At 44.7% G+C, this 20,496-nt stretch overlaps 1 protein-coding gene across 3 annotated transcripts; it reads left to right on the top strand.

The window, feature by feature from the left end:
• The first annotated feature begins 1,046 nt into the window (after positions 1-1,046).
• On the top strand, positions 1,047-16,690 carry LOC308483524 (pituitary homeobox 3-like). 3 transcript variants are annotated; one of them, XM_081017570.1, is made up of 3 exons: positions 1,047-1,511; positions 12,277-12,491; positions 14,807-16,690. In XM_081017570.1, the coding sequence occupies exons 1-3, from the start codon at positions 1,424-1,426 to the stop codon at positions 15,308-15,310; spliced, it is 807 nt and encodes a 268-aa protein (XP_080873696.1). In that variant the 5' UTR covers positions 1,047-1,423; the 3' UTR covers positions 15,311-16,690. The 3 variants fall into 3 exon arrangements, 1 of the variants encoding a protein (XP_080873696.1); XR_013989671.1 differs by lacking the exons at positions 1,047-1,511; positions 12,277-12,491; positions 14,807-16,690 and adding exons at positions 9,255-9,747; positions 9,861-10,920; XR_013989670.1 differs by lacking the exons at positions 1,047-1,511; positions 14,807-16,690 and adding an exon at positions 9,256-9,747 and having other exon boundaries at positions 12,277-12,415.
• Positions 16,691-20,496: the final 3,806 nt, after the last annotated feature.

Raw genomic sequence — 20,496 nt, 5'->3', positions numbered from 1 at the left:
GGTGACTATGGGGTGCAATGCTCATCTTGCTTTTCAGGCCAAGGGAGCCGGCATTTGTCCACAGACAGCTGTCCATGTGGCCAGCATGACTAAACCACTTCTGGCGGAAGCCATGACGGAAGCCAGAGTGCCTGGAAACACTGTTTACCTTCCCACCACAGTGGTACCTATTTATCTGCTTGCACTGATGTGCTTTCAAACTGCTAGGTTGGCAGAAGTTGGGACAGAGCAACAGGAGCTCACCCCGTTGCGTGGATTTGAACCACCGGCCTTCTGGTCGGCAAGCCCAAGAGGCTCAGTGGTTTAGACCACAGCGCCACCCGCATCTCATAATATAATGCAGTTTTATATGTTTTCACTGATACATGCATTCTTATGAACACTTTCCCCTAATTTTTGTACACATTTTTTTCCCTTGGAGAATTTCTTCATTGCAGAAATTAGACAAGTGAGAATTTTGAAGGATAGCTGCATTTCAGTTTGCATATCATTTTGAAAAAGTGCCTTTCAACACGAATTGAATGGAATTTCTCTCCCATCCTTAAACTAGGTCAATTTGCATTAAAAATGTGAACCAAACTGAATGTCTTTCCTCCATCCCTATATTCTGAGCCAGCTGACTGCCCACTGTTGGAAACACAATCCTGGGCTCGATGGACCTTTGATCTCCTCTCACAGGACAGTTCTTCTGTTCTCCCATTAAGTGGTGTCAGAGGCAAGCCACAAGGATGAATGAAACTCCAAATGGGAAATGTAAACAGAGAGACAACTGGTGCCGAAATGGTGCACATTCAGCGTCTCCTCCTCCAATGAGCACAAGCTGAACAAAACACTGGCCTCCCCAGCTGCCATCTTCTTATCCATCCCCACATCCAGCTTCCCCAGCCCGCTGTGGAGACCATGCCTGATTGGCACCTGGTTAGATTGCACTCAGCTGTCCCTGATATTTGACACACACACACACACACACACCCACACCCTTCCTGCCGCGCTAAAGAACACGCCAGCCCTGGGAAAGAGAAATAAACATGTGAGAGAGGGGAGGTGGGTTGAAAAACAGCAGCGCTCTGGGAGCAAAATAGCCCCTAAGAAGTTGCAAACCTCTTTGGTGGAGGGAAGAGTCAGACCTTAGGGTGGTCCTGGTGGAGGAAGGCTAAGCCTTTAGAATATGGCTAACGGGGTTCCATGAAGGAGATCCCTGGACAGAGGTTCACAACCAGTAAGGATTTTGATTTCAAAGAGCCAGTGGGAAGGGATTCCTTAGCCTGGACAGCCTCTTCCATGCTCATCTCCCATCAGCAAAGCAGAACAGACGCATCAGGCTCTGCCGGCCAGAGAGATTTTGTGGAGTAGGAGACATCGTGGTTCTGCTTCCAAGCGGTGGGGCTTGAACACAGGGACCTGTCTTTGCACCTTTGGGAGTATGTCAACATTGCTGCAAGCTGCAGATGGGGCCACCGATGGGATACCACCGAGAGCTCTGGCTGGGACACCCAGCACAGAGAGTGGAGGTAAGGCATGGAATCAAAGAGACCTGCATTCTTGGGGGCTCCCAAGCCATTGGTTCGGGGAGTGGTGGTGCCTCTGAAAGTAATCCTTTAGTTAGCACAGATGAGCAACATCATAAATTTGCAGCAGGCTGGAGGGAAGTAAAGGGAACTTAAAAAAGAATGAGAAAGAGGTATCCATACTGTGCACACCTACTTATTTCGTTCCACTGTCACTTCTGGTTGCACAACCTATCCAGCAGGTTTCTTGTACCACCTGGAACCCTGCAAAGGCTGGGTGCCGGTGGTGAAACCTGGGTGAGTGTGTACATGCATATAGCAATGGTGATCCCTCTTTCAGTTCTCTTGAGAAAGGTAGCATTTCTTTCCAGCCTCATCCAAACTCCTGCCCACATAATCAGAGCAGCAAAGGGAGGAATTAGTTTCCACTTTCTCAATGCATGGTTAGAGTCTAGAACAGAGATTCCTGACTGTGTTAGCAACTGCAGTTAAAGAACCAGGGAGCCAGAGCTTTTATGGATTAAGTAATCTGGGATTCAAGAATGGGAGGCCAAGAATAAATCCTCAAAATATATGGGATTGTGGCAAAGAAACAGAGTTAAGTGAGGGAAGAACAGGAAATCAGGACAATATTTTGAAATGGGCAGCGGGAACACCACAGATCCTTAAGATCTGATCTATATTTGGGCCCAGTTGCTGGTGTGACCATCTTCCTTCAGATCTGCATGCTTTCTGGAGTAGTATTAATAGATAATTGTTTTTCCGTTTATACTCTCTTGATCTGAGATATTTTCTAATCCTTCATTTACTTCAACTTCAAGCCATGCAAGAGTAATTGGAAGCAGAAAGGGCAAGTATACCCTGCAGAGATTTGACCTAATTCAGAGGGTTTATACTCTTCTGTACTCCAGTACTGCATGTGGTGGGAGGCAAAGTAATATTAAGAAGAATGTCAAGCCCTTGTCTCAAAGAGCTTACAATTTAAATGTTGACAGCACCCCAAGCACAGGTGCTCTTGGCTCACAGTGGCCTTGCACATGTCACAACATGGCACATGTCCCCCCCTTTGTGCCAATGGAAGAGGCTTTTAAAAATGATGCCTCCTGTGAAAAGGCAGAGTGGAATTAAACGTCTGTCCCTTTCTCCTTCCAGAGCATGGGGTCACCCACTGAAGTTGACAGGCAGGCAACAGATTCAGGATATACTTTTTCACAAGAAAGCTATTAAATATGATACAGTAGCTAAGTGGAACCTCCCTGTTCAGAAGCACTGTATCTCTGGGTACCAAGTGTTGAGATAAGTAAGAGGGGAGAGGTGTTGTCTTCATGCCCTCCTTGCAAGCTTCTCAGAAATTACCCAGATTGACATACAAGATAGGGCTTTGTTCTACTCAGTCAGAGCAGGTATCTTAGAGAGCTGTGTTAGTCAGGGATATAGAAAAAGATATATTGTATTTTCAATTACAATAATTATTAAGGAATTTATAGAGGCTGACCAATAACATAATTATTTGAGTGGCTCACAAAGATAAAACTATAAATTTCAATATGAATTATAAGAACAATTGCAGCACTTTTTTTATATACAATCAGCGTGATAGAAATTCAGATTTTAAAACCTTGGGAGAACAAAGAGGCCTTCAGCTGCCACTGAAGGTGCCAGGGGAGCCTCTCCAGTGTACCTGGAGTGTCACTGATGAGAAAGGCCCTCTCTCTAATATGGATTGGGAGCAATTCAATTCAGCAACTAATTCTCACTTTCTGAAACAATCCCTGAACTGAAACACAACCATTCCTTAAAAAATTCACACTTCTCTTAATTTTGAAATGAAATTCTCCAGCCGAGTAATATGTGCACAAATGTATTTACTCAGGTGAACTGTGCATAAAAATGTATACATTAGTGAAAATTATTGAAAAGTGCAGTATAACTGGGAAAATTCCTTTGCAAAAATGTGTCTACTAGGCAAGATTGTGTGCAAAAATCTGTGCAGTAGAAATTCAAAAATGCTGATTAATTTTCATGAGTGTTTTGTTTTTTTAAAGACAACCCTGCAAACCAATATGGTAATGTGAAGAACTCAATTTGAGAGAAACTGTCAGATTTGCCGATCTCTTCTCCTGAGTAGCCACTCACCTCACAGAGGCAGGAAGTGGACAGGAGCAGTGAAAATCTTAGTATGTTAGCCTGTCCTTTAGACTGAAACTGGCCAGTTAACTCTAGCTGGGAACATCAGCGTCCCAGAGGTGAATGACAAACAAATTGTCTCAGGACAGCCTGTCCTGGGTTAATCGCTCCTGCTTTGCAGTGTAACACCTGACCCTGCAATTCAGTCTATGCAAGCACCCAGGATTAGCTTAGGTTAAAGGAGAAAGTTATTAAACTCCTGTTTATCATTATTTCCTGTTATGCTCATAAACACTTCCAGCGTCTTGGACAGAATAAGCAATTGTAGGTGCTTGTCAGCCAAGCTTGACACTGCCAGGGCAGCTGCCACACAGGGGCAGATTTGAAATGCCATGAAAGGGTCGGAAATGGTGTCAACCTTTTTTTCTTGAAGTGCAATAATATTTCTACCAATGGGCAAGGTGGTGGAGATGATGGGAAGGAAGACACTTGGCTTTTCTGCCTCAGGACCAAGCTCCCCAGCCACACCGAAGAGAGGGATCAGATTCAGACTGGAGCAGTGGCATTAGGGGAGACGAGGATTTTAATAGGGCTGGTCCAATACATTTTGCTGCCTGAGGCAGCACAGGCCTCTCCTGCTTCCACATAATGAAGCTGATCAGACTAGCAACTGCTGAACCTTGTTTTAGGATCGTTTCCTTCACAAAACCTGAGGACATTTGGCAAGCTTAGGGGGCACAGGGCAGCCTGTGTGGCACACAAAAATTCTGCCTTCAAGCACTTTGTTGCCACTCTTCCCACCCCTCACATCCACCACATGAAGCGGCTGCCTCACTCTGCCCAATATGAGGGCCAGCCCAGAATTTTAACCACGTCATTTCCCTAAATAATTCCTTCCTAAAGCTGTTGGTAACCTGCAGCATATGTACAAATGGTCAGATACCTGTATAATATCTGTATCCTCCCCCCATCCGCTCCGCTTTACAAGGCTGAAAGCTATTGAGAGTGATTATTTTAGATGTGGAAGAGGGACACCCTCTCTCCCCTGTGCTGCTGCTTCACTTACAAGTATAAGAAACCAAGCAGCTGTATACAGTGCTTTAATGTAAAAAGAAAGCATATTTGCTACATCTTTGGGCTGTTCCTGACAATGTATTTAGAGAGAGGTAAATATGGGATGTGGGTGGCGCTGTGGGTTAAACCACTGCCGCTTTGGCTTACTGATCGGAAGGTCGGCAGTTCAAATCCCCGTGACAGTGTGAGCTCCCGTTGCTCACCTAGCAGTTGGAAAGCACGTCAAGTGCAAGTAGATAAATAGGTACTGCTCCGCCAGGAAGGTAAACGGCTTTTCCGTGCGCTGCTCTGGTTCGCCAGAAGCGGCTTATTCATGCTGGCCACATGACCTGGAAAAACTGTCTGCGGACAAACGTCGGCTCCCTCGGTCTATAGAGCAAGATGAGCGCACAACCCCCGACTGGATCTAACAGTCAGGGGTACCTTTACCTGTAGCACCCTGCTTGTGGTTAACGCTTAGCTGGAATGAAATATTCAACGCAGCAATAGAGAAATTAAAATAATAATTTATTTGTCAGACAAATAAATGAGAGGCACAGTGGTATATGGTTACCAAGCTCTGGCCTGGTCTCCTGCCATTATGGCCAGCACTTATATTCCCTCAGCCCAGCCCCCTTGCTCCTCCTTTGGCTGCCTCTGTCCAATCAGCCTGGTTGAATTTCCTATTGGCTGATTGCTACAACCAATCCTAAAAGATACACCCATTTCCTATTGCCTTTTATGGGATACAAAAAGCTATATATTCTTCTATCTATAAATGACAAATAAGTAGTCATATATCTTACATTTGTCTCAACAAGGAACCTTAATTACCAGCTCACCTCTTGCCCTCCTTGCCCTATTGCCCTCCAAAACAGATGGTTAATAGTTTTAAATTTTTTTCTTAAACAGATGTCAGAGATCTTGGGTTCACATTCTCATACATCATCAATGAAAGATCTCCTTTTTGAAGGTCTTTAAACAAAGGCCTGACAACCATATATCAGGAGTGCTCGATGGCGTCTCCTGTCTGGCAGGGGGCTGGGCTCGTTTGCCCCTCTGGTCTCCTACAGCAATATGACTCTATGAAATAAGAATTTAACATTTCTTTCTTTCTAGATCCTTTGCATAATTACATTTAAGCCAGTATATTTCATACATTATCATAGATAGCTTTTTAGAAGAATAAATCTTCTCAAAGTAACAGGAAGGAATCAGTTTACAGCCTCAAAATAAAATAAGAAAGAAACCTCTTCTTCTGTTTACACTTCTCCAGCCAGTTGCTTTCTTTTCAATTTGCTCTTGGCCTTTAACCTTAGAAAGATATGGCTCAAGTTTAATGATTTTACTATTTACCAACTCTTAATTATGTAGGGTGGTGTAACCTTGCTCTCAGCTTGTAATTCTCTTTTTACGACTTTGAGAATTGTTTTCTGCTATAAATCAGGGGGCCCCCTTGTCCAGGAGGATAAACATCTTGACAAAGTACTTAGGCAGCTGGTCTTCTGCCTGGCATAAAACATTTGAAAATCTTTAAGCTCATTTTAAAATACAGACCCTAATCAAACTATAAGCCTTGATAAAAATGCAGGCTATGATTAGATGCCTCATACCTTTTAAATATTGTTTGAGGAGGAGCTGGTGGCTGCTGCTCCCCATCACAGCCAGCCCCACACAAATGTGTAAGAGCCTGTGTGAGGAGGGCACACCTAGCAGAGGCCCAGGGACAAGACCAGGGGTAGGCAACCAAAGCCCAGTGAGCTGGATGCGGCCCAATCGCCTTCTCAATGTGGCCCGCAGATGGTCTGGGAATCAGCATGGTTTTAGAAGAGTAGAATGTGTCCTTTTATTTAAAATGCATCTCTGGGTTATTTGTGGGGCATAGGAATTCGTTCATCCCCCCCCCCCAAAAAAAATATAGTCTGGCCCACCACATGGTCTGAGGGACGGTGGACCAGCCCACGGCTGAAAAGGGTTGCTGACCCCTGGCTAAGACCCATGCCTTGTACGGAAAACGTTTCAGTCTGCAGCATTTTCTCCAAGCAGAGTCTCCTCAAAATCCAGTCGACCTTCTTTCAGCTATTATAGACGATGCTCTGCTACATGGACTCAGTGGTTTGCCTTTGGGTAAGGCAGCTGCCTCTGTCATCTCTGGGAAGGGCTGAAGCTCATAGGAAACAGAACACCAGGACCACCAAGGAGGTGCAAGAGAACCCCGGAGAGTCACTCCCAGTCCCCACAGGCCAGGTGCAGGCAGACAAGGGAGGCCTATAGGATCTCCCTTGTGTCCACCAACAGGGCCAGCTCTTCTGTTAGGTCCCTGTTAGGATGCAGAGCAGGGCGTGGAGCGGAGGCGTTGGGAGACAGAGCGGCATGTGCCAGGCGGACTGGTCTGCTGTGGTGGAAAATGCTGTCCTGTCACCAGGGCTGAAGCAAGATTCAGCTGCTAGTCCACTTGACTTTGATACATGGACTGGGAGGTTCAGGCTGACATCTCCACTGTACACCTTTAGGCGCCAGGAGAAAACGTCCCTCTTCAACCTGGCCTTGGGCTGGGGGTTATGGTTTGTGCAAGGGAGGGTTATTGGTTCTGTTCTGTTCTTGCTTTTATTAGGTATTTTGTGTTTCTTATCTTGTATTTTTATGTTGTGAACTGCTCTGAGGTCTATGGGTGAAGGGCAGTATACAAATTTAATAAACAAATAAAAATAAAATGGGGAGTACAAATTTAGATCTGAGTTTCTACAGATTTGAACACAAAACTGTCCGGCACAGCTGCACAATGACTTGGTCTAAGCTAAGGCAACCCATTAATATTCTTTTACAGGAAACAAAATGACAGAGAAACTTTTTTTAAAAAAAACTTGCTATTTTACTTGTTATTGTTAAATTTGGGGTATCAAATTACCCAGATCTACCTTCTGCTCACTTCAGTTATAGGAGCTATATAAGCCGGCCAAAAGGTAAAAGATAGCTTCCAATATTCCTAACAGCAGGCAGGTAAATAAGAACTTGAAAAGAGCATCTGCTGGATCAGGCCAATGGCTCACTTAGTACAGCATCCTGTGCGCTCTTGGCGCACCTGCCACTCCCAGCAAGTGACATTCAGAGAACATTGTGGCTGGTGGCCACTGATAGCCTTCTGCTCCTCCATGCACTTGTCTAGGCCTCTTTTAAAGCCATCCATGTTTGGTGGCCGTCACTGCCTCCTGTGCTGCATGAAATGCAAAACCCTCCTGAAATAATAACGTTTTATTTTATTTAAGGGATTTCTTTTTTAGAATGGCTCAATAGGCCCCAGAAATTCTTTAATGAAAGGAACATCTTTCCCCCGCCCCCCTCAAATATAAGCCTACTTACTAAATGGATACTTGATTCAAAATTTGTATCTTACTTTTTGTTGTTGTTGTTGCTTTTGCAAGCCTTGACATTTTAAAACATGAATTTCATGGAAGAGGTATAAGGGAAGGACAACCTACTTACACTATTACACAAATGCACATCGATCAAATACTTTAATCAACTTTAAAGTCGTGGGAAAAGTTCATTTTATGTATTTTCCACAAACATCCATAGAAGATTTGAACAATGAGGCATTTTAATTAGTAATCCAAAAATAAATCAGACCTAGTTACGGATTTCAGGTTGTTGTAAGCACTGTGTTTGTATCCCCTTGTAAAAACCTGCACTTTCAGACAGTTTTGGACAAAACTGCAGTCTGTGGTCACCTATGGCCCATGTGTTACTAGTTATTCAGATCAGTGACACATTCTTGAAGCTGGTTATAAGAAGAAATGTGTTAATTGGCCCAAAGAGTGTGAATGAGATTATTAAGGTTGCTTCTGCTCTGGCCCTTTTATCTGGAATGAGAAGTGTATGTTATGGCTACACCAGTTTCTACAGTTACTACAGTTTTAAGGGTCTCTGAGCTTCCTGTTTGCAGGTTCAGCCCACTGCATAACTTCTCTTTCAGTGTGGCTGGTGGATTAGTGAATACCGTATTTAATCGAGTCTAATGCGCCATCGAATCTAACCGATATCTGAATCGAACAGGTATCTGAAGAAGTGTGCATGTACATGAAAGCTCATACCCATAACAAACTTAGTTGGTCTCTAAGGAGCTACTGGAAGGATTTTTTTTTATTTTGTATCGAATCTAACGCGCACCTGTTTTCAGAACCTTGAAACCAAAAAAAGCATTTGCTGGCGAATGTAAATGTGCCATTGAATCAAATGCACACCTGAATTTTCACCATGTAATTTGGCCAAAAAAAGATGAGCATTAGATTCAAGTAAATATGGTTAATTGTCCTTAATCACTCAGGGGAAAGTGAACACTCTCTCTTTCTCTTTTGTATGTGAAATAGCTTATTTTCCTACAAAATAAATAAAAGGGGAAATCCATCAAGGTAACCAGTAATGAAAAGGGAACAGTAACTGATTCACCAAAGGGCAATCCATTCCTGATTTCCCCCGCCCTCAGCAACACGGGAACCGGAACCAACGAAACAGCGAGGGAGCGATTGCTAGAAGGGCCGTTCCTTGGTCACCTGACCGGCGGCCGCGGGGGAGGCCGGGAAGGGCCGGCGTCAGCTGACGTGGCCGCTCTCCGCGCGCGCGCGCCGCTCCTCCGGTTCCCTTCTCTGTCATGGAGCGCGACGCCAAGGCCGCCCGGCCCGAGCCCCGCTTCGAGGCCAACTTGGCCTCGACCCTCAAGACGCTGCTCTTCTTCACCACGCTGATGATCCTGCTGCCCATCGGGCTCTACTTCTTCTCCAAGGCCTACCTCTTCGAGGGGCTCCTGGGCATGTCGACCCGCGACGGCTACTTCTACAGCGCCGTGCTGGCCGTGCTGGCCGTGCACACCGTGCTGGCGCTCTTCGTCTACGCGGCCTGGAACGAGGGCGCGCGGCAGGGGCGCGCGGCCAAGCGGGACTGAGAGGCGGCCCGCGAAGCCCCCGAGGCCCGAGGCGCGCCCGCGCCCCGCTTTGCGCCATTCCCCCCATTCCAGCAGCCTTTGTCGTTTTTAAATTGCCGCCGCTCTGCCTTCTAGTCGCAGGTATGTAGCCGTCTTGGTCTGCCGTAGTCGAAACAAAACGGAGAAATTCCTTCGAGTAGCACCTTAGAGATCAGCTCCGTTTGTTGTTGGTATGAGCTTTCGTGTGCTTGCAGACTTCTTCGGATACCAGGGCGCTCCATGAGCCTCGAGACCTGGCAGAGATGGGAAGACTAGAAGGAGCCTCGACAAGGAGGACGGATCCCGGATCAGTTTCCACAATCTGTCTGCAGAATGCTGCTCGGAAACGTTTGCTTAGTAACCCGCCTGGAACTGTTTTGAAATGAAGACGAGAATTCGTCAAGTTGAACATGAAGGATTTGAGAGCTTCGCCAGCAGAGTCTGGACCAAAAACGGTTGAAGTTCGTGTGAAAGAGACTTTATTCCTGTGTCTTTTAGATGGGGGGGGGGGGGGTCCAACTTCAGGAGACTTGACTGACAGTATTCTGCCTACAATTCATGGTTAAACAGTCACATGATAATTACACTGATAATTACAAGTTTTCTGCCTTGCCACTAATGTCTGTTTAACATTATTTGTTGTGGAATTATGGGGGAAATCGCCACTTTTATGGTGGCAGCACTACAGTACACCAAAAAAACTTCTTTATTTCACTGGAACCTGCTATACAGGATTCAGCACACAAGCCCAGCTGAAATGCACCAATGTGCAGCTAACTTGGGTTAGCTGTTTCAGTAGCTAATGTGAAGTCCTGCGTAAGGACAAATTTTTCCTTCAGGTGAAATTAACTTTCACAACATTCCTGAATCTTGAATATTTTATCATTACCCTTCTAAGGTTTTATATACTCTGTTTTTAAATCCTAACATAAGGCATAAATCCTGGGATTGAAAATGTTTACAAATGAGAACCTCCTACTTGTGTTACTATAAAGCACTAGGAATAAAGGAATATTTTAAAATGTAAGGATGTAGAATAGTGACAGTGTCTTAAGGGGATCTGTAAATAAGTTTTACGCTTTTTAAAGGAGGAGGAATCTAATGTTGGGCAACTTGCTGCTGCTTTATATGAATTGCAAATTTATTTTGTACTGTATTGTGTTGAAATTTCTCTTCCCTTATCTATGGAATTGATGTATTGTGAACCTTTTTGATAAAACGTAAGCATATAGCATAAAAATAAAAAATAAATAAAAGGGATTTCCTTCTCAATAAGCTTTATAGGAGGGTTTTGTTTAGTGCTATTTTTCTGGGGGTACTCAAGGATGCACAATATGTACTGTCGCCTCTTTCCCCCCAAATATTAAAAGTGTGGCATTGTAGCAACTTTATGGTGAGTACCAGCAACTTTTTTCCCTTTTTTTAAAAAAGCACTGGTTTTGCCTGTGGGTGTGTTCAGCGTACAATTCGGGGGGGGGGGGGAGCAGTGCAGCATTGTAAAGTATTGTGTCGAACTATAATTTTTATAGTGCAGAAAGTCAATGCCACAGCTGTGATAAAGGTTCCTGGGTGGAAAGTTACTCCAAGTTATCCAGTTGAGTAATAAAAAATTGTTTGTAATGTTTGAAGTAAGCAAAATTAGCCTCATTGTAGGTACCTCTACAGATCTTTCCCCTAGAGAACATAGCAATTATTTATTTAGAAAAATACTTTAGATTGCCTCTTAAACTAAATAGATGTATTCAACAGTGCTTTGTTTTTGGTTGTTGGGGGGGGGGTGTTTCTTGTTTTTTTGTTTTTGTTTTTTTAAGTTTTCACAATAAAAGAAGCAAATTAATCTACAGGAAATAAAAAGAAGAAAGAAACTAAAGAAAGAAGAAACTGAAGAAAAAACTACAAGATCCTCCCTCATCACTATAACTTAGCTTTTATCCCCTACAGAGGAAAGTGTGCCTTCCCCACTCTCACCTGGGCTCATCCTTCTCTTCCCACAGCCTCCCACCCCGGGAGATCTCCCATGACCTGCCTCTCACACAGGGTCTAAACTGTCCTTCCCCTTCATCTGAGAGAAAAGTAAGGAGAGAAAAAAGAGAAAGAAATAGATAAAAGGACATCATTTGTCAGTTGTGTATACAATATTTCTTAAAAATAGTCAAATGCTCAATCTAGGTTATTCAGTTAGAAATGGGACAGAGAGATAGAGCTGGATGTCATCCATTTATCTGACATCTCACTCCAAATCTCCTGATGATAGTTCCCAGCAGCTTTACTGGTCATTGTTTTCCCAGCTGTCCAGTGCTCTTCAGTTCGTTTACTTTTTTCAATGCAGAAAGTTGTGCTGTTTAGCTTATTTTTGTTGTTGTTTTGTTAAGAGTGTTCTAGAGAAGATGGTTGTTTTACTGATGATTTGTCAATATGATTTGTGTTGTAATTATGTTGTTCTGTTATTGTCATGTGAGCTGTGTGAGTGAAAAGTGGCAAAGGAATATAATAAATGAAATCAGGGTGATGTACAATAAAATCTGTGAATGCAAAAAGCATGAAATACCATAAAATCAATACAGAAGGCAGGTAGTGAGCTTGATGCCCACTGTACATGCTGACATCTCCCATGTTCCTGGTTCTTTACAGGAGAGAATGGTGAGGTTTCTCAGTGCAAATCTTCAGATTCCAGCGGTGAGGAGGAGGCCAACGTGGGGAAGAAGAAGCCACGTAGGCAGAGGACTCATTTCACCAGCCAGCAACTCCAGGAGCTGGAGGCCACTTTTCAACGGAATCGCTACCCAGACATGACCACCAGGGAGGAGATTGCAGGCTGGACCAATCTGACGGAGCCCAGGATCAGGGTGAGCGGAGAGCTGTGTTGAGACAGGGAGCAAGTGTAATTAGAGATGCAAAAGCTGGGGTGGGGGGGGGTTAGAAAAAAGCAAGACCCCATTCCCCCCCAAGCCTTGTCTCTCATTTTTCCAATTGAAAAACTGAAAATTTGGGGGAACATGAAGAGGGGGGGGACATGAAATATTGTCTCTCTTACAATAAGTGAAATGCTAATGCACAATTATTGCATCAGCGACATGCTGCGGAATATGTCTGCAAAAAACAAACAAACACCAGACTGGAGGGGCCTCTAGAAATTGCTGGGGCAGGGCAGGAGTGAGGTCAGGGCAATGCAGTTGCACTAATGGGAGCACCAAGTTGGCAGCTGTGGCGCTTCTGCTGGTGTAGGCAGCTTTTAGTCACTCAGAATGTGTGGTGTGAATATTGTCTCCCATAAAAAGCTACAGCATTAGAGAATAATAATTCATGCTATGCTGTAGGCATCATATTTAAATGGCGGTCCAACCTCAGGCATGCTTGGAGGAAACTGATTACTTGGATCCATTCCAGTGGCTTCAGCACTTGCCAGGTCACTGAAACTGCCTTGGCTACCCTGGTTGATGGCATTTGTTGAGAGAGAGACAAAGGCAGTGTGACCCTGCTCATTCTCCTTGGCCCACCAGCGGCTTTTGATACTGCTGACCATGGTATCCCCCTGGAGCACCTCTGGGAGGTGGGGATTGGAGGCACTGTGCTTCAGTGGTTCCACTTCTACCTCCAGGGCCATTTCCAGAAAATAGCTATGGGAAGCTGCTGTTCAGCACCAAGGGAACTGACCTGTAGTGTCCTGCAGGGTTCCATATTTCCTTACCTGCTATTCAACATCTATATGAAGCTGCTGGGAACTATCATCAGGAGATTTGGAGTGAGATGTCAGATAAATGGATGACATCCAGCTCTATCTCTCTGTCCCATTTGAATCAGGAGAGGCAGTGATGGAATGAATGTGGGTCCATAAACTGAAGCTGAATTCTGAAAAGAGAAAGGTGTTGTGTGTCCCAAGTTCTCACACCTGGGAGATGGAGTTGCGCACTCTTGCAATGAGCAGGTCTGCACTGTGCTCCTGGGTTCAACTCTGTCCCTGGAGGTTCAGATGGCTTCAGTGGCTAGGAGTGCCTTATTCCACCTCTGCCTGATCTACCAACTATGATGCCTATTGGATAGAAATGTCTCGGCCACAGTATTCCGTGCTCTGTTAACTTCCAGACTGGATTATTGAAGATGACTCAGAAACTTCAATCAGTCCAAAATGCTGAGGTTCCATTTAGAGCTCACAGACTCCTGTTTAAAAACAGCTGCATTAGTTGCCAGTTCATTTTCAGGTCCGGTTTATGGTGTTCACATTAGTGTTTAAATCCCTAAATGACTAAGCCTTGAGTCCTATCAGGAAAAAAGGTGGGGTATAAATGAACAAATAAAAATATATATAAATACTTGTACAGTGGTACCTTGGTTCTCAAACTTGATCCGTTCTGGAAGTCCGTTCCAAAAAGTTCTAAAACCAAGGTGTGCTTTCCTATAGAAAGCAATGCAAAATGGATTAATCTGTTCCAGACTTTTAAAAACAACCCCTAAAACAGCAATTTAACATGAATCTTACTATCTAACGAGGTCATTGATCCATAAAATGAAAGCAATAAACAATGTACTGCAGTCACACAATCAGTCAATCGATCAGTAGCTGAACTGGGTTCCACACAGATACAAAAACAGAACAAAAAAGCCGCAAAATAGCAAAAACAGACAGACCTCAGCGTAACATTCAAAACAGAAGTGTGGCACTCAAATCAGAAGTGTAACACTCAAAATGGAGCTTGTTTGGCTTCTGAAAAAAGTTCGTAAACCAGAATACTTACTTCAGGGTTTGCAGTGTTTGGGTTCCAAGTTGTTTGAGTACCAAGGCGTTTGAGAACCAAGGTACCACTGTATACTGCAGTTTCATAAAACATATCAATGTGGTTTTCTACAATTCCATATGCACAATAAAAAACTATCTCAATGTAAACTTGTAAATGTATTTTATCCTAAAATGCACATTCATAAGGCATTTTTGTATGTTTTTGAGCCACAAATAATACCACAAAATCTAGAGAAGTACTAAATCTGAACAATAATTTTGTATCGGCCAGTTTATTTGTTTGAGGAACGAATTAAGTCAGTTTGATTAAAAATGTGGACAAAAGGAAATTCTTAATCAGTTCACTCAGCCACTGAATTTTACGGACCACTGCATTGGAGAGTAGAATTTTCCTTTCTGCTTCTTTCTTCCTTTTTCTCCCTCAAGGTTTGGTTTAAGAATCGCAGAGCCAAGTGGCGGAAAAAGGAGCGTCACCAGCAGACAGAGCTCTGTAAAGGGCCATTCAGCTCCCAGCTCAACGTCTTGACAAGGAACCCATATGAGGACCTTTACCCGACCTACGCCTACAGTACCTGGGCTCCCAAGGGGCTGCATGCCAACCCCATCCATAGCAAAGGGTTCCAGCTCTTCAACTCCGTGAACATCAATTCCTTTCCACCCCAAGGTGTGTTCCCAGCAGCTTCAGCAGCCTCCACATCTGGTGTCCCATCTCTGGAAACCTTCAACAGCCTGGCAAGCCCTTCTGGGCCTCCCAGTTCACCCTATGGACCGAGTGCCTCACAATTCTTGTACAGAGACCCCTGCAACTCAAGCCTGGCTGGTTTGAGACTCAGAGCAAAGCAGCCACAGGCCCCCCTCAACTATGGTTCTCCTCAAAATCCAGCCTTGGGCCCCAGCTCCAGCCACTACAATTTGGACAGGCCAGTGTGATGTTGGGGCCCCAAAGAAGGATAGCCTGACGTGTTTCCTTAGAGCTCTTACTGGCAGTGGTTTCCGGGAAGGGTTTGCCTCCATAGTTTCTCTTCAAGGGGTGAACAGGATTCACCAGCCCTGGAAAGATGAGCACGTCTAGCCTCTTTCAATCTGGATATTGCCAAATAACCACCTTTCATAAGACTTTTCACACAGTCACCTTTCATGGAGACAGTGCCTTCTCTGAAACTCCAGAACCTGAAGGCTACAAACTGCCAATGTTATTCTGGTTTAATCTGAACCAAGTTGTGTCAGATGCCCAATGTATTTTTATTTCTTTAGTAGGAGGCCAGAGAAAGTGAATGGCAGGACTTTGGTCAGGCATATAGTACTGTTAAAGGGGGGAGCTCATCTGTTATGACCAAAAGTAGAACCCCAAATGAGGAGTGATGAGGGAACAGAGGAAAAGCAAATCTAAGAAAGCCAGTGGGATACTTGGTGTTGTGTTGGTTTACTGTTCTGATCCAGTCAGGTCAATTTCACCCAATCCATTAACTCATTGAAGCCTCAGATAGTCATTCCCAAACTGGACTGCCTCTCAGTCATTGGAGCAGGAAACATTTGATCTCTGGGTTGTGGGTTCAAGGCCAATGTTGGGCGAAAGATTCCTGAGTTGCAGGGGGTTGGGCTGGATGGCCCTGGCGGTTCTTTCCAGTTCTAGGATTCGAAGGTTGAGGAGACTCTGGGCAAAACGATGGCGCTCCCTTTCACCACATATGCCTACATTGCGGGCCCTTTTACAATTAGAAATATGTACTGGGGGCCGGTTTCCTGAAACATCTTGGTTCACCTCCTCCCAATGCCCTTGAAGTTGAGTTGTTCCAGGGCACTATAGAGGAATAAAATGACCACAAAATATGGTAGCGCTGGGGTTGCTGTGTTTCTGTGGCAGTGGTCTTTTTTGGGAAGGAGATGCTTTGCTCGCACTCGGCCTCTTCCATTGATCGGTTTGGAGGGTCCCTCAGCGGCTTCAGGACCTCAGCACTTGCTGAAACCTGTGCTGCCTCTCCCCCCTGAGATTATTTATATCCAACATGTTTTGAAGATTTGGCCAAATTTAACATTTATTGTTTTCATTATCAAAAGGGGGGAAACCATCTCTCTGCAAAGCTAGGAGGGTAGGCCATTGCAGCCTTCTTCCACTAAACAGCCACAACATCTCCACCCTCATGTATGTCCTATAAGCTAATCACTGCCTGATTGCCTTGAACTACTCAGGATTGCTCTGAGCGAATTTTCTAGCGGTGGTCTGTAAGGGTAGGGGGAAAATTTGATTCAATTTGAAGTTAAAGGCAAAGCTGTCTAATTCACACTGTTTAATAAATATGTGAACCAAAACACAGTTGTCCTTTGAAATTCATGCTTCTCCAGATTTTACAATGCAGATCTTCAGCCAAATACAAAAATGCACATAGTAAAGCATGCAGGAAAATGTATGCATTGGTGAAAATAACACAAAAAGCATTATGTTAGGGGATATTACTTTTCAAACTAGTGTATATTAACATAAAATTGCATGTGAATATTAGGATAAATTTGCACTAAAATGCTGGTGAATTTTCATGTGGCCTTATTTTTTAAGAATCTCAAACTGATGTGGAAATGTGGAGAAGTGAATTTAAGACTGGAAAAACGAGAAAATAAGGGAACCTGAAGGTGACAGTTTTGCCCTCTCCTGATAGTTTCCCGCCTGCGCTCACTATATTAGTTTGCATGGGAGATGGAAAACCCATTCAGCATAAACCTTCCCAGGCTAGTTTTGCCCAAGCCTTTCCATTGTCATCAGGGGGATGAACCCCTTCTGACTGCTCATGCTTTCCTTATAGTCGCTGACCCGTTTTGACAGTGGCACTGCTATAATGGATAAATAGATTTCCTCCTCCTCCTGTTCTTTTCCTTTGTGAAGTTTTTTATTAAGTTTCCCAAAATTTCACACATACATTTCAATACATAATAACCCCCCGACTTCCCACCCCCATTTCCATGGTGTTTCTGTTTCTCTCCCTGTGCTGTACCCTGTCATCATCTCCTCTTGTTGTTTTTTTCCTTAGAACATGTGTTGATAGGGTCTAATCGTGACCAGGTGGCCTTCCACACGCTGGATGCAACTTTGAGAAATGGCCTGAATAAAGAGTCTTGAAAAACTTTGTATCTATACAAATATGCATGAGGTTTGCCCATTTTTTCATACTGTGATAAAGACTGCCTGAATGCCATGTGATGCCCTGTCAATAAAACTTTTTTTTATTATTTCACATATCTATTTAATTCTTACTTTTTGAACCACTGCCCTATTATCTGGACTGAGCTCTTGCAGAGTGAGTATAGGCCAGCCTCTCCATATCTGCTGCTCCCCAGATGTAGTGAACTTCTTCTCCCACCATCCCTGACTTTTGGTCATGCTAGCTGGGTCTGATAGATGTAGTCTGAAACATCAGAGACAGGTACCAGGTTGGCAAAGGCTGATATAGACAGTACAGGGAGAGATAATGTGCCTTGGCCTAAGACAGCTTCCTTGGGTACCTAAAGGGTCTCTGGCATACGACAAGCCAGGAGAGAACTCCCGAAAATCAAATTAAGCTTTTTCCCATGCAGATGCTTGCCAAAAAAGCTTGTAAATACCAAGCCAGTTCTGAAGTCGCCCATGGCTAGTTTCAGCAAAAGGGACTTTCTAGTTCCCATAATCTTCAGGAGAGCTTTAAAAAATACTCCGAACATCCTTTCTATTTTGAAGGTTGCTCTTGAAGACTGCCTGGAGGTCCGTGTTTCATGCGTCCTTTTTGTCCTGTTCATTTGTAATTGATAGGAAGTGCAGCTGGTAAATTTAAAACATTAGAGATCCTTTCCCCCCACACAGTATGTTGCCTAATTGTTGAATTCACAGCAATGGGAGAATTTCTTGGCTACTCAGCCTCAAAGAGGTTGTGCCTGTTGTTACAGATGTAATTGAGTCAGGGGTGGACAGAGTGAGGCCCTGAGTGATGACAAAATTTGGCGCACCCCCCCCCAACCATTATTTCTTATTTACACAATATTTCCTTTTGGTACAGCAGCTTTTTATGGATCTTCTCAGTAGGTACACATATAATATAGGTGTTGTTGTTGTTGTTGTGATGTGCCCGTTCGGCTCGGCATCCTGTGTAGGGGATGCACTGCACTGCCCTAAATCTGGTCCTGATTGAGTCTTCTTGTCCAAGCCTTGCAATTCTAAGAGCTGGAACTGTAGTCTTAAACTATGGTTTTTCCTGGCCACCGTCTTGTGCCTCTCATTATGTAATGGTGAACTGGCACCCTTCTTTCCAGAAAACACTGTGCATATTATCTGCTAATTTCTTTACACCAGTCTTTGCCAGCCAGATGTTTTAGACTACAAAACAGTACAGCGTGTTGATGGGTGTTGTAGTTCAAACCGCCTCGCAGATGTGGGGATACAGGGCATAGTCCGTAACTGGCTGTGCTCTTTTTTCCCTGGTCGGGGACAGAGGGTGGCACTAGGGAGGGAAATGTCGCCGCGCCACTCCTTGGTGTGTGGAGTGCCGCAGGGCGCAATTCTCTCCCCGATGCTTTTTAACATCTTTATGCGCCCCCTTGCCCAGATTATCCGGAACTTTGGGCTGGGCTGTCACCAATATGCTGATGACACTCAGCTCTATCTGCTGATGGATGGCCACACCGACTCGGCCCCAAACACACTGACCAGATGCTTGGAAGCTGTGGCTGGATGGTTTTGTGGGAGCCGATTGAAACTAAATCCTTCGAAGACAGAGGTCCTATGGCTGGGTCAGAATGGCATGGGGATGAGGGACCAACTCCCTTCTCTTGCGGGGGCCCAATTAGTGCCATTGCCTTCCGTTAAGAGTTTGGGTGTAATCCTTGACGCCTCCCTTTCCATGGAGGCGCAAGTTACAGCAACAGCCAAGGCGACATTTTTCCACCTTCGCCGCATCAAGCAGTTGGTCCCTTACCTTTCCCGCCCCGACTTGGCCACAGTGATCCATGCGACAGTCATCTCCAGGCTTGACTACTGTAATTTGCTCTACTTGACTACTGTAATTCGGGGCTGCCCTTGAAGCTGTCCCAGAAACTCCAGCGGGTGCAGAATGCTGCAGCGAGGCTCCTCACAGGGTCTCTGCCATGGGAGCATATTCACCCAGTGCCTTTCCAGCTGCACTGGCTCCCGGTGGAGTACAGGGTCAGATTTAAGGTGCTGCTTTTGACCTTTAAAGCCCTTCACGGCCCAGGACCCTCATACCTACCAGACCGCCTCTCTCGGTATGCCCCACGGAGAGCCTCAAGGTCCATAAATAGCAACACCCTAGTGGTCCCGGGCCCTAAGGAAGTTAGATTAGCTTCAACTAGAGCCAGGGCCTTTTCAACACTGGCCCCGGCCTGGTGGAACGCTCTGCCTCACGAGACCAGGGCCCTGCAGGATCTGATTTCTTTCTGCAGGGCCTGTAAGACAGAGTTGTTCCGCCTGGCCTTTGGCTTGGAGCCAATTTGATTCCCTCCCTCCCTCTCTTTCTTTTTTCTTTTCCTTCTCCTCCTGCGATAAGGCTACATTTTAATATTTTAATGTTTCAATATTTTAATGTTGTATTTTAATTTTGTTTTTAAGTTGTAATCATTCATCTTGTTTTTATTATTGCTTGTAAGCCGCTCTGAGCCCGGCCTTGGCTGGGGAGGGCGGGGTATAAATAAAAATTATTATTATTATTATTATTATTATTATTATTATTATTATTATAACATCTGGAGGGTTTGCAAAGTCGATCTTACAGCATTCTCATGCTCTACAGACCATTGGTATTATCTGCTGTGCCTGCTGGTGGCTTTAAATCCGCCCTGGTATGTCAGAAGCATACCAAGCTCAGTTGAAGGTTTTGCTTTCCGCATTTGAACTTGGGACCAGTTAGGATACCTAACCTGAGGGGTCACCTGGCCCCATATACCCCTGCCGGCCTACTGCCTTTCTCTGATGGGGCTCGGTTAAGAGTTTCTCCCAAATCTCCCCTGCAAATACCCCCTACTGCAGGGGTCGGCAACCTTTAAGACAAAAAGAGCCACTTGGACCCGTTTCCGAAGAAAAAAACACTGGGAGCTGCAAAACCATTGCGACATTTAAAGCATGTGCGCCGCTGCCCTCC

Source organism: Podarcis pityusensis, assembly GCF_964106645.2.
Source record: "Podarcis pityusensis genome assembly, chromosome: 8".
Lineage (NCBI taxonomy): Eukaryota > Metazoa > Chordata > Lepidosauria > Squamata > Lacertidae > Podarcis > Podarcis pityusensis.
Note: the sequence above shows the minus strand (reverse complement) of the source record. Positions and strands in the feature narration are given on the sequence as shown.

What these genes read in the sequence shown, in the direction of transcription:
- LOC308483524 (XM_081017570.1), top strand. Translation starts at nt 1,424, where the DNA reads ATGTCAACATTGCTGCAAGCTGCAGATGGGGCCACCGATGGGATACCA. An exon ending in ACCCAGCACAGAGAGTGGAG is followed by an intron (nt 1,512 to 12,276) that starts GTAAGGCATGGA and finishes GGTTCTTTACAG; the next exon opens with GAGAGAATGGTGAGGTTTCT. An exon ending in TGACGGAGCCCAGGATCAGG is followed by an intron (nt 12,492 to 14,806) that starts GTGAGCGGAGAG and finishes TTCTCCCTCAAG; the next exon opens with GTTTGGTTTAAGAATCGCAG.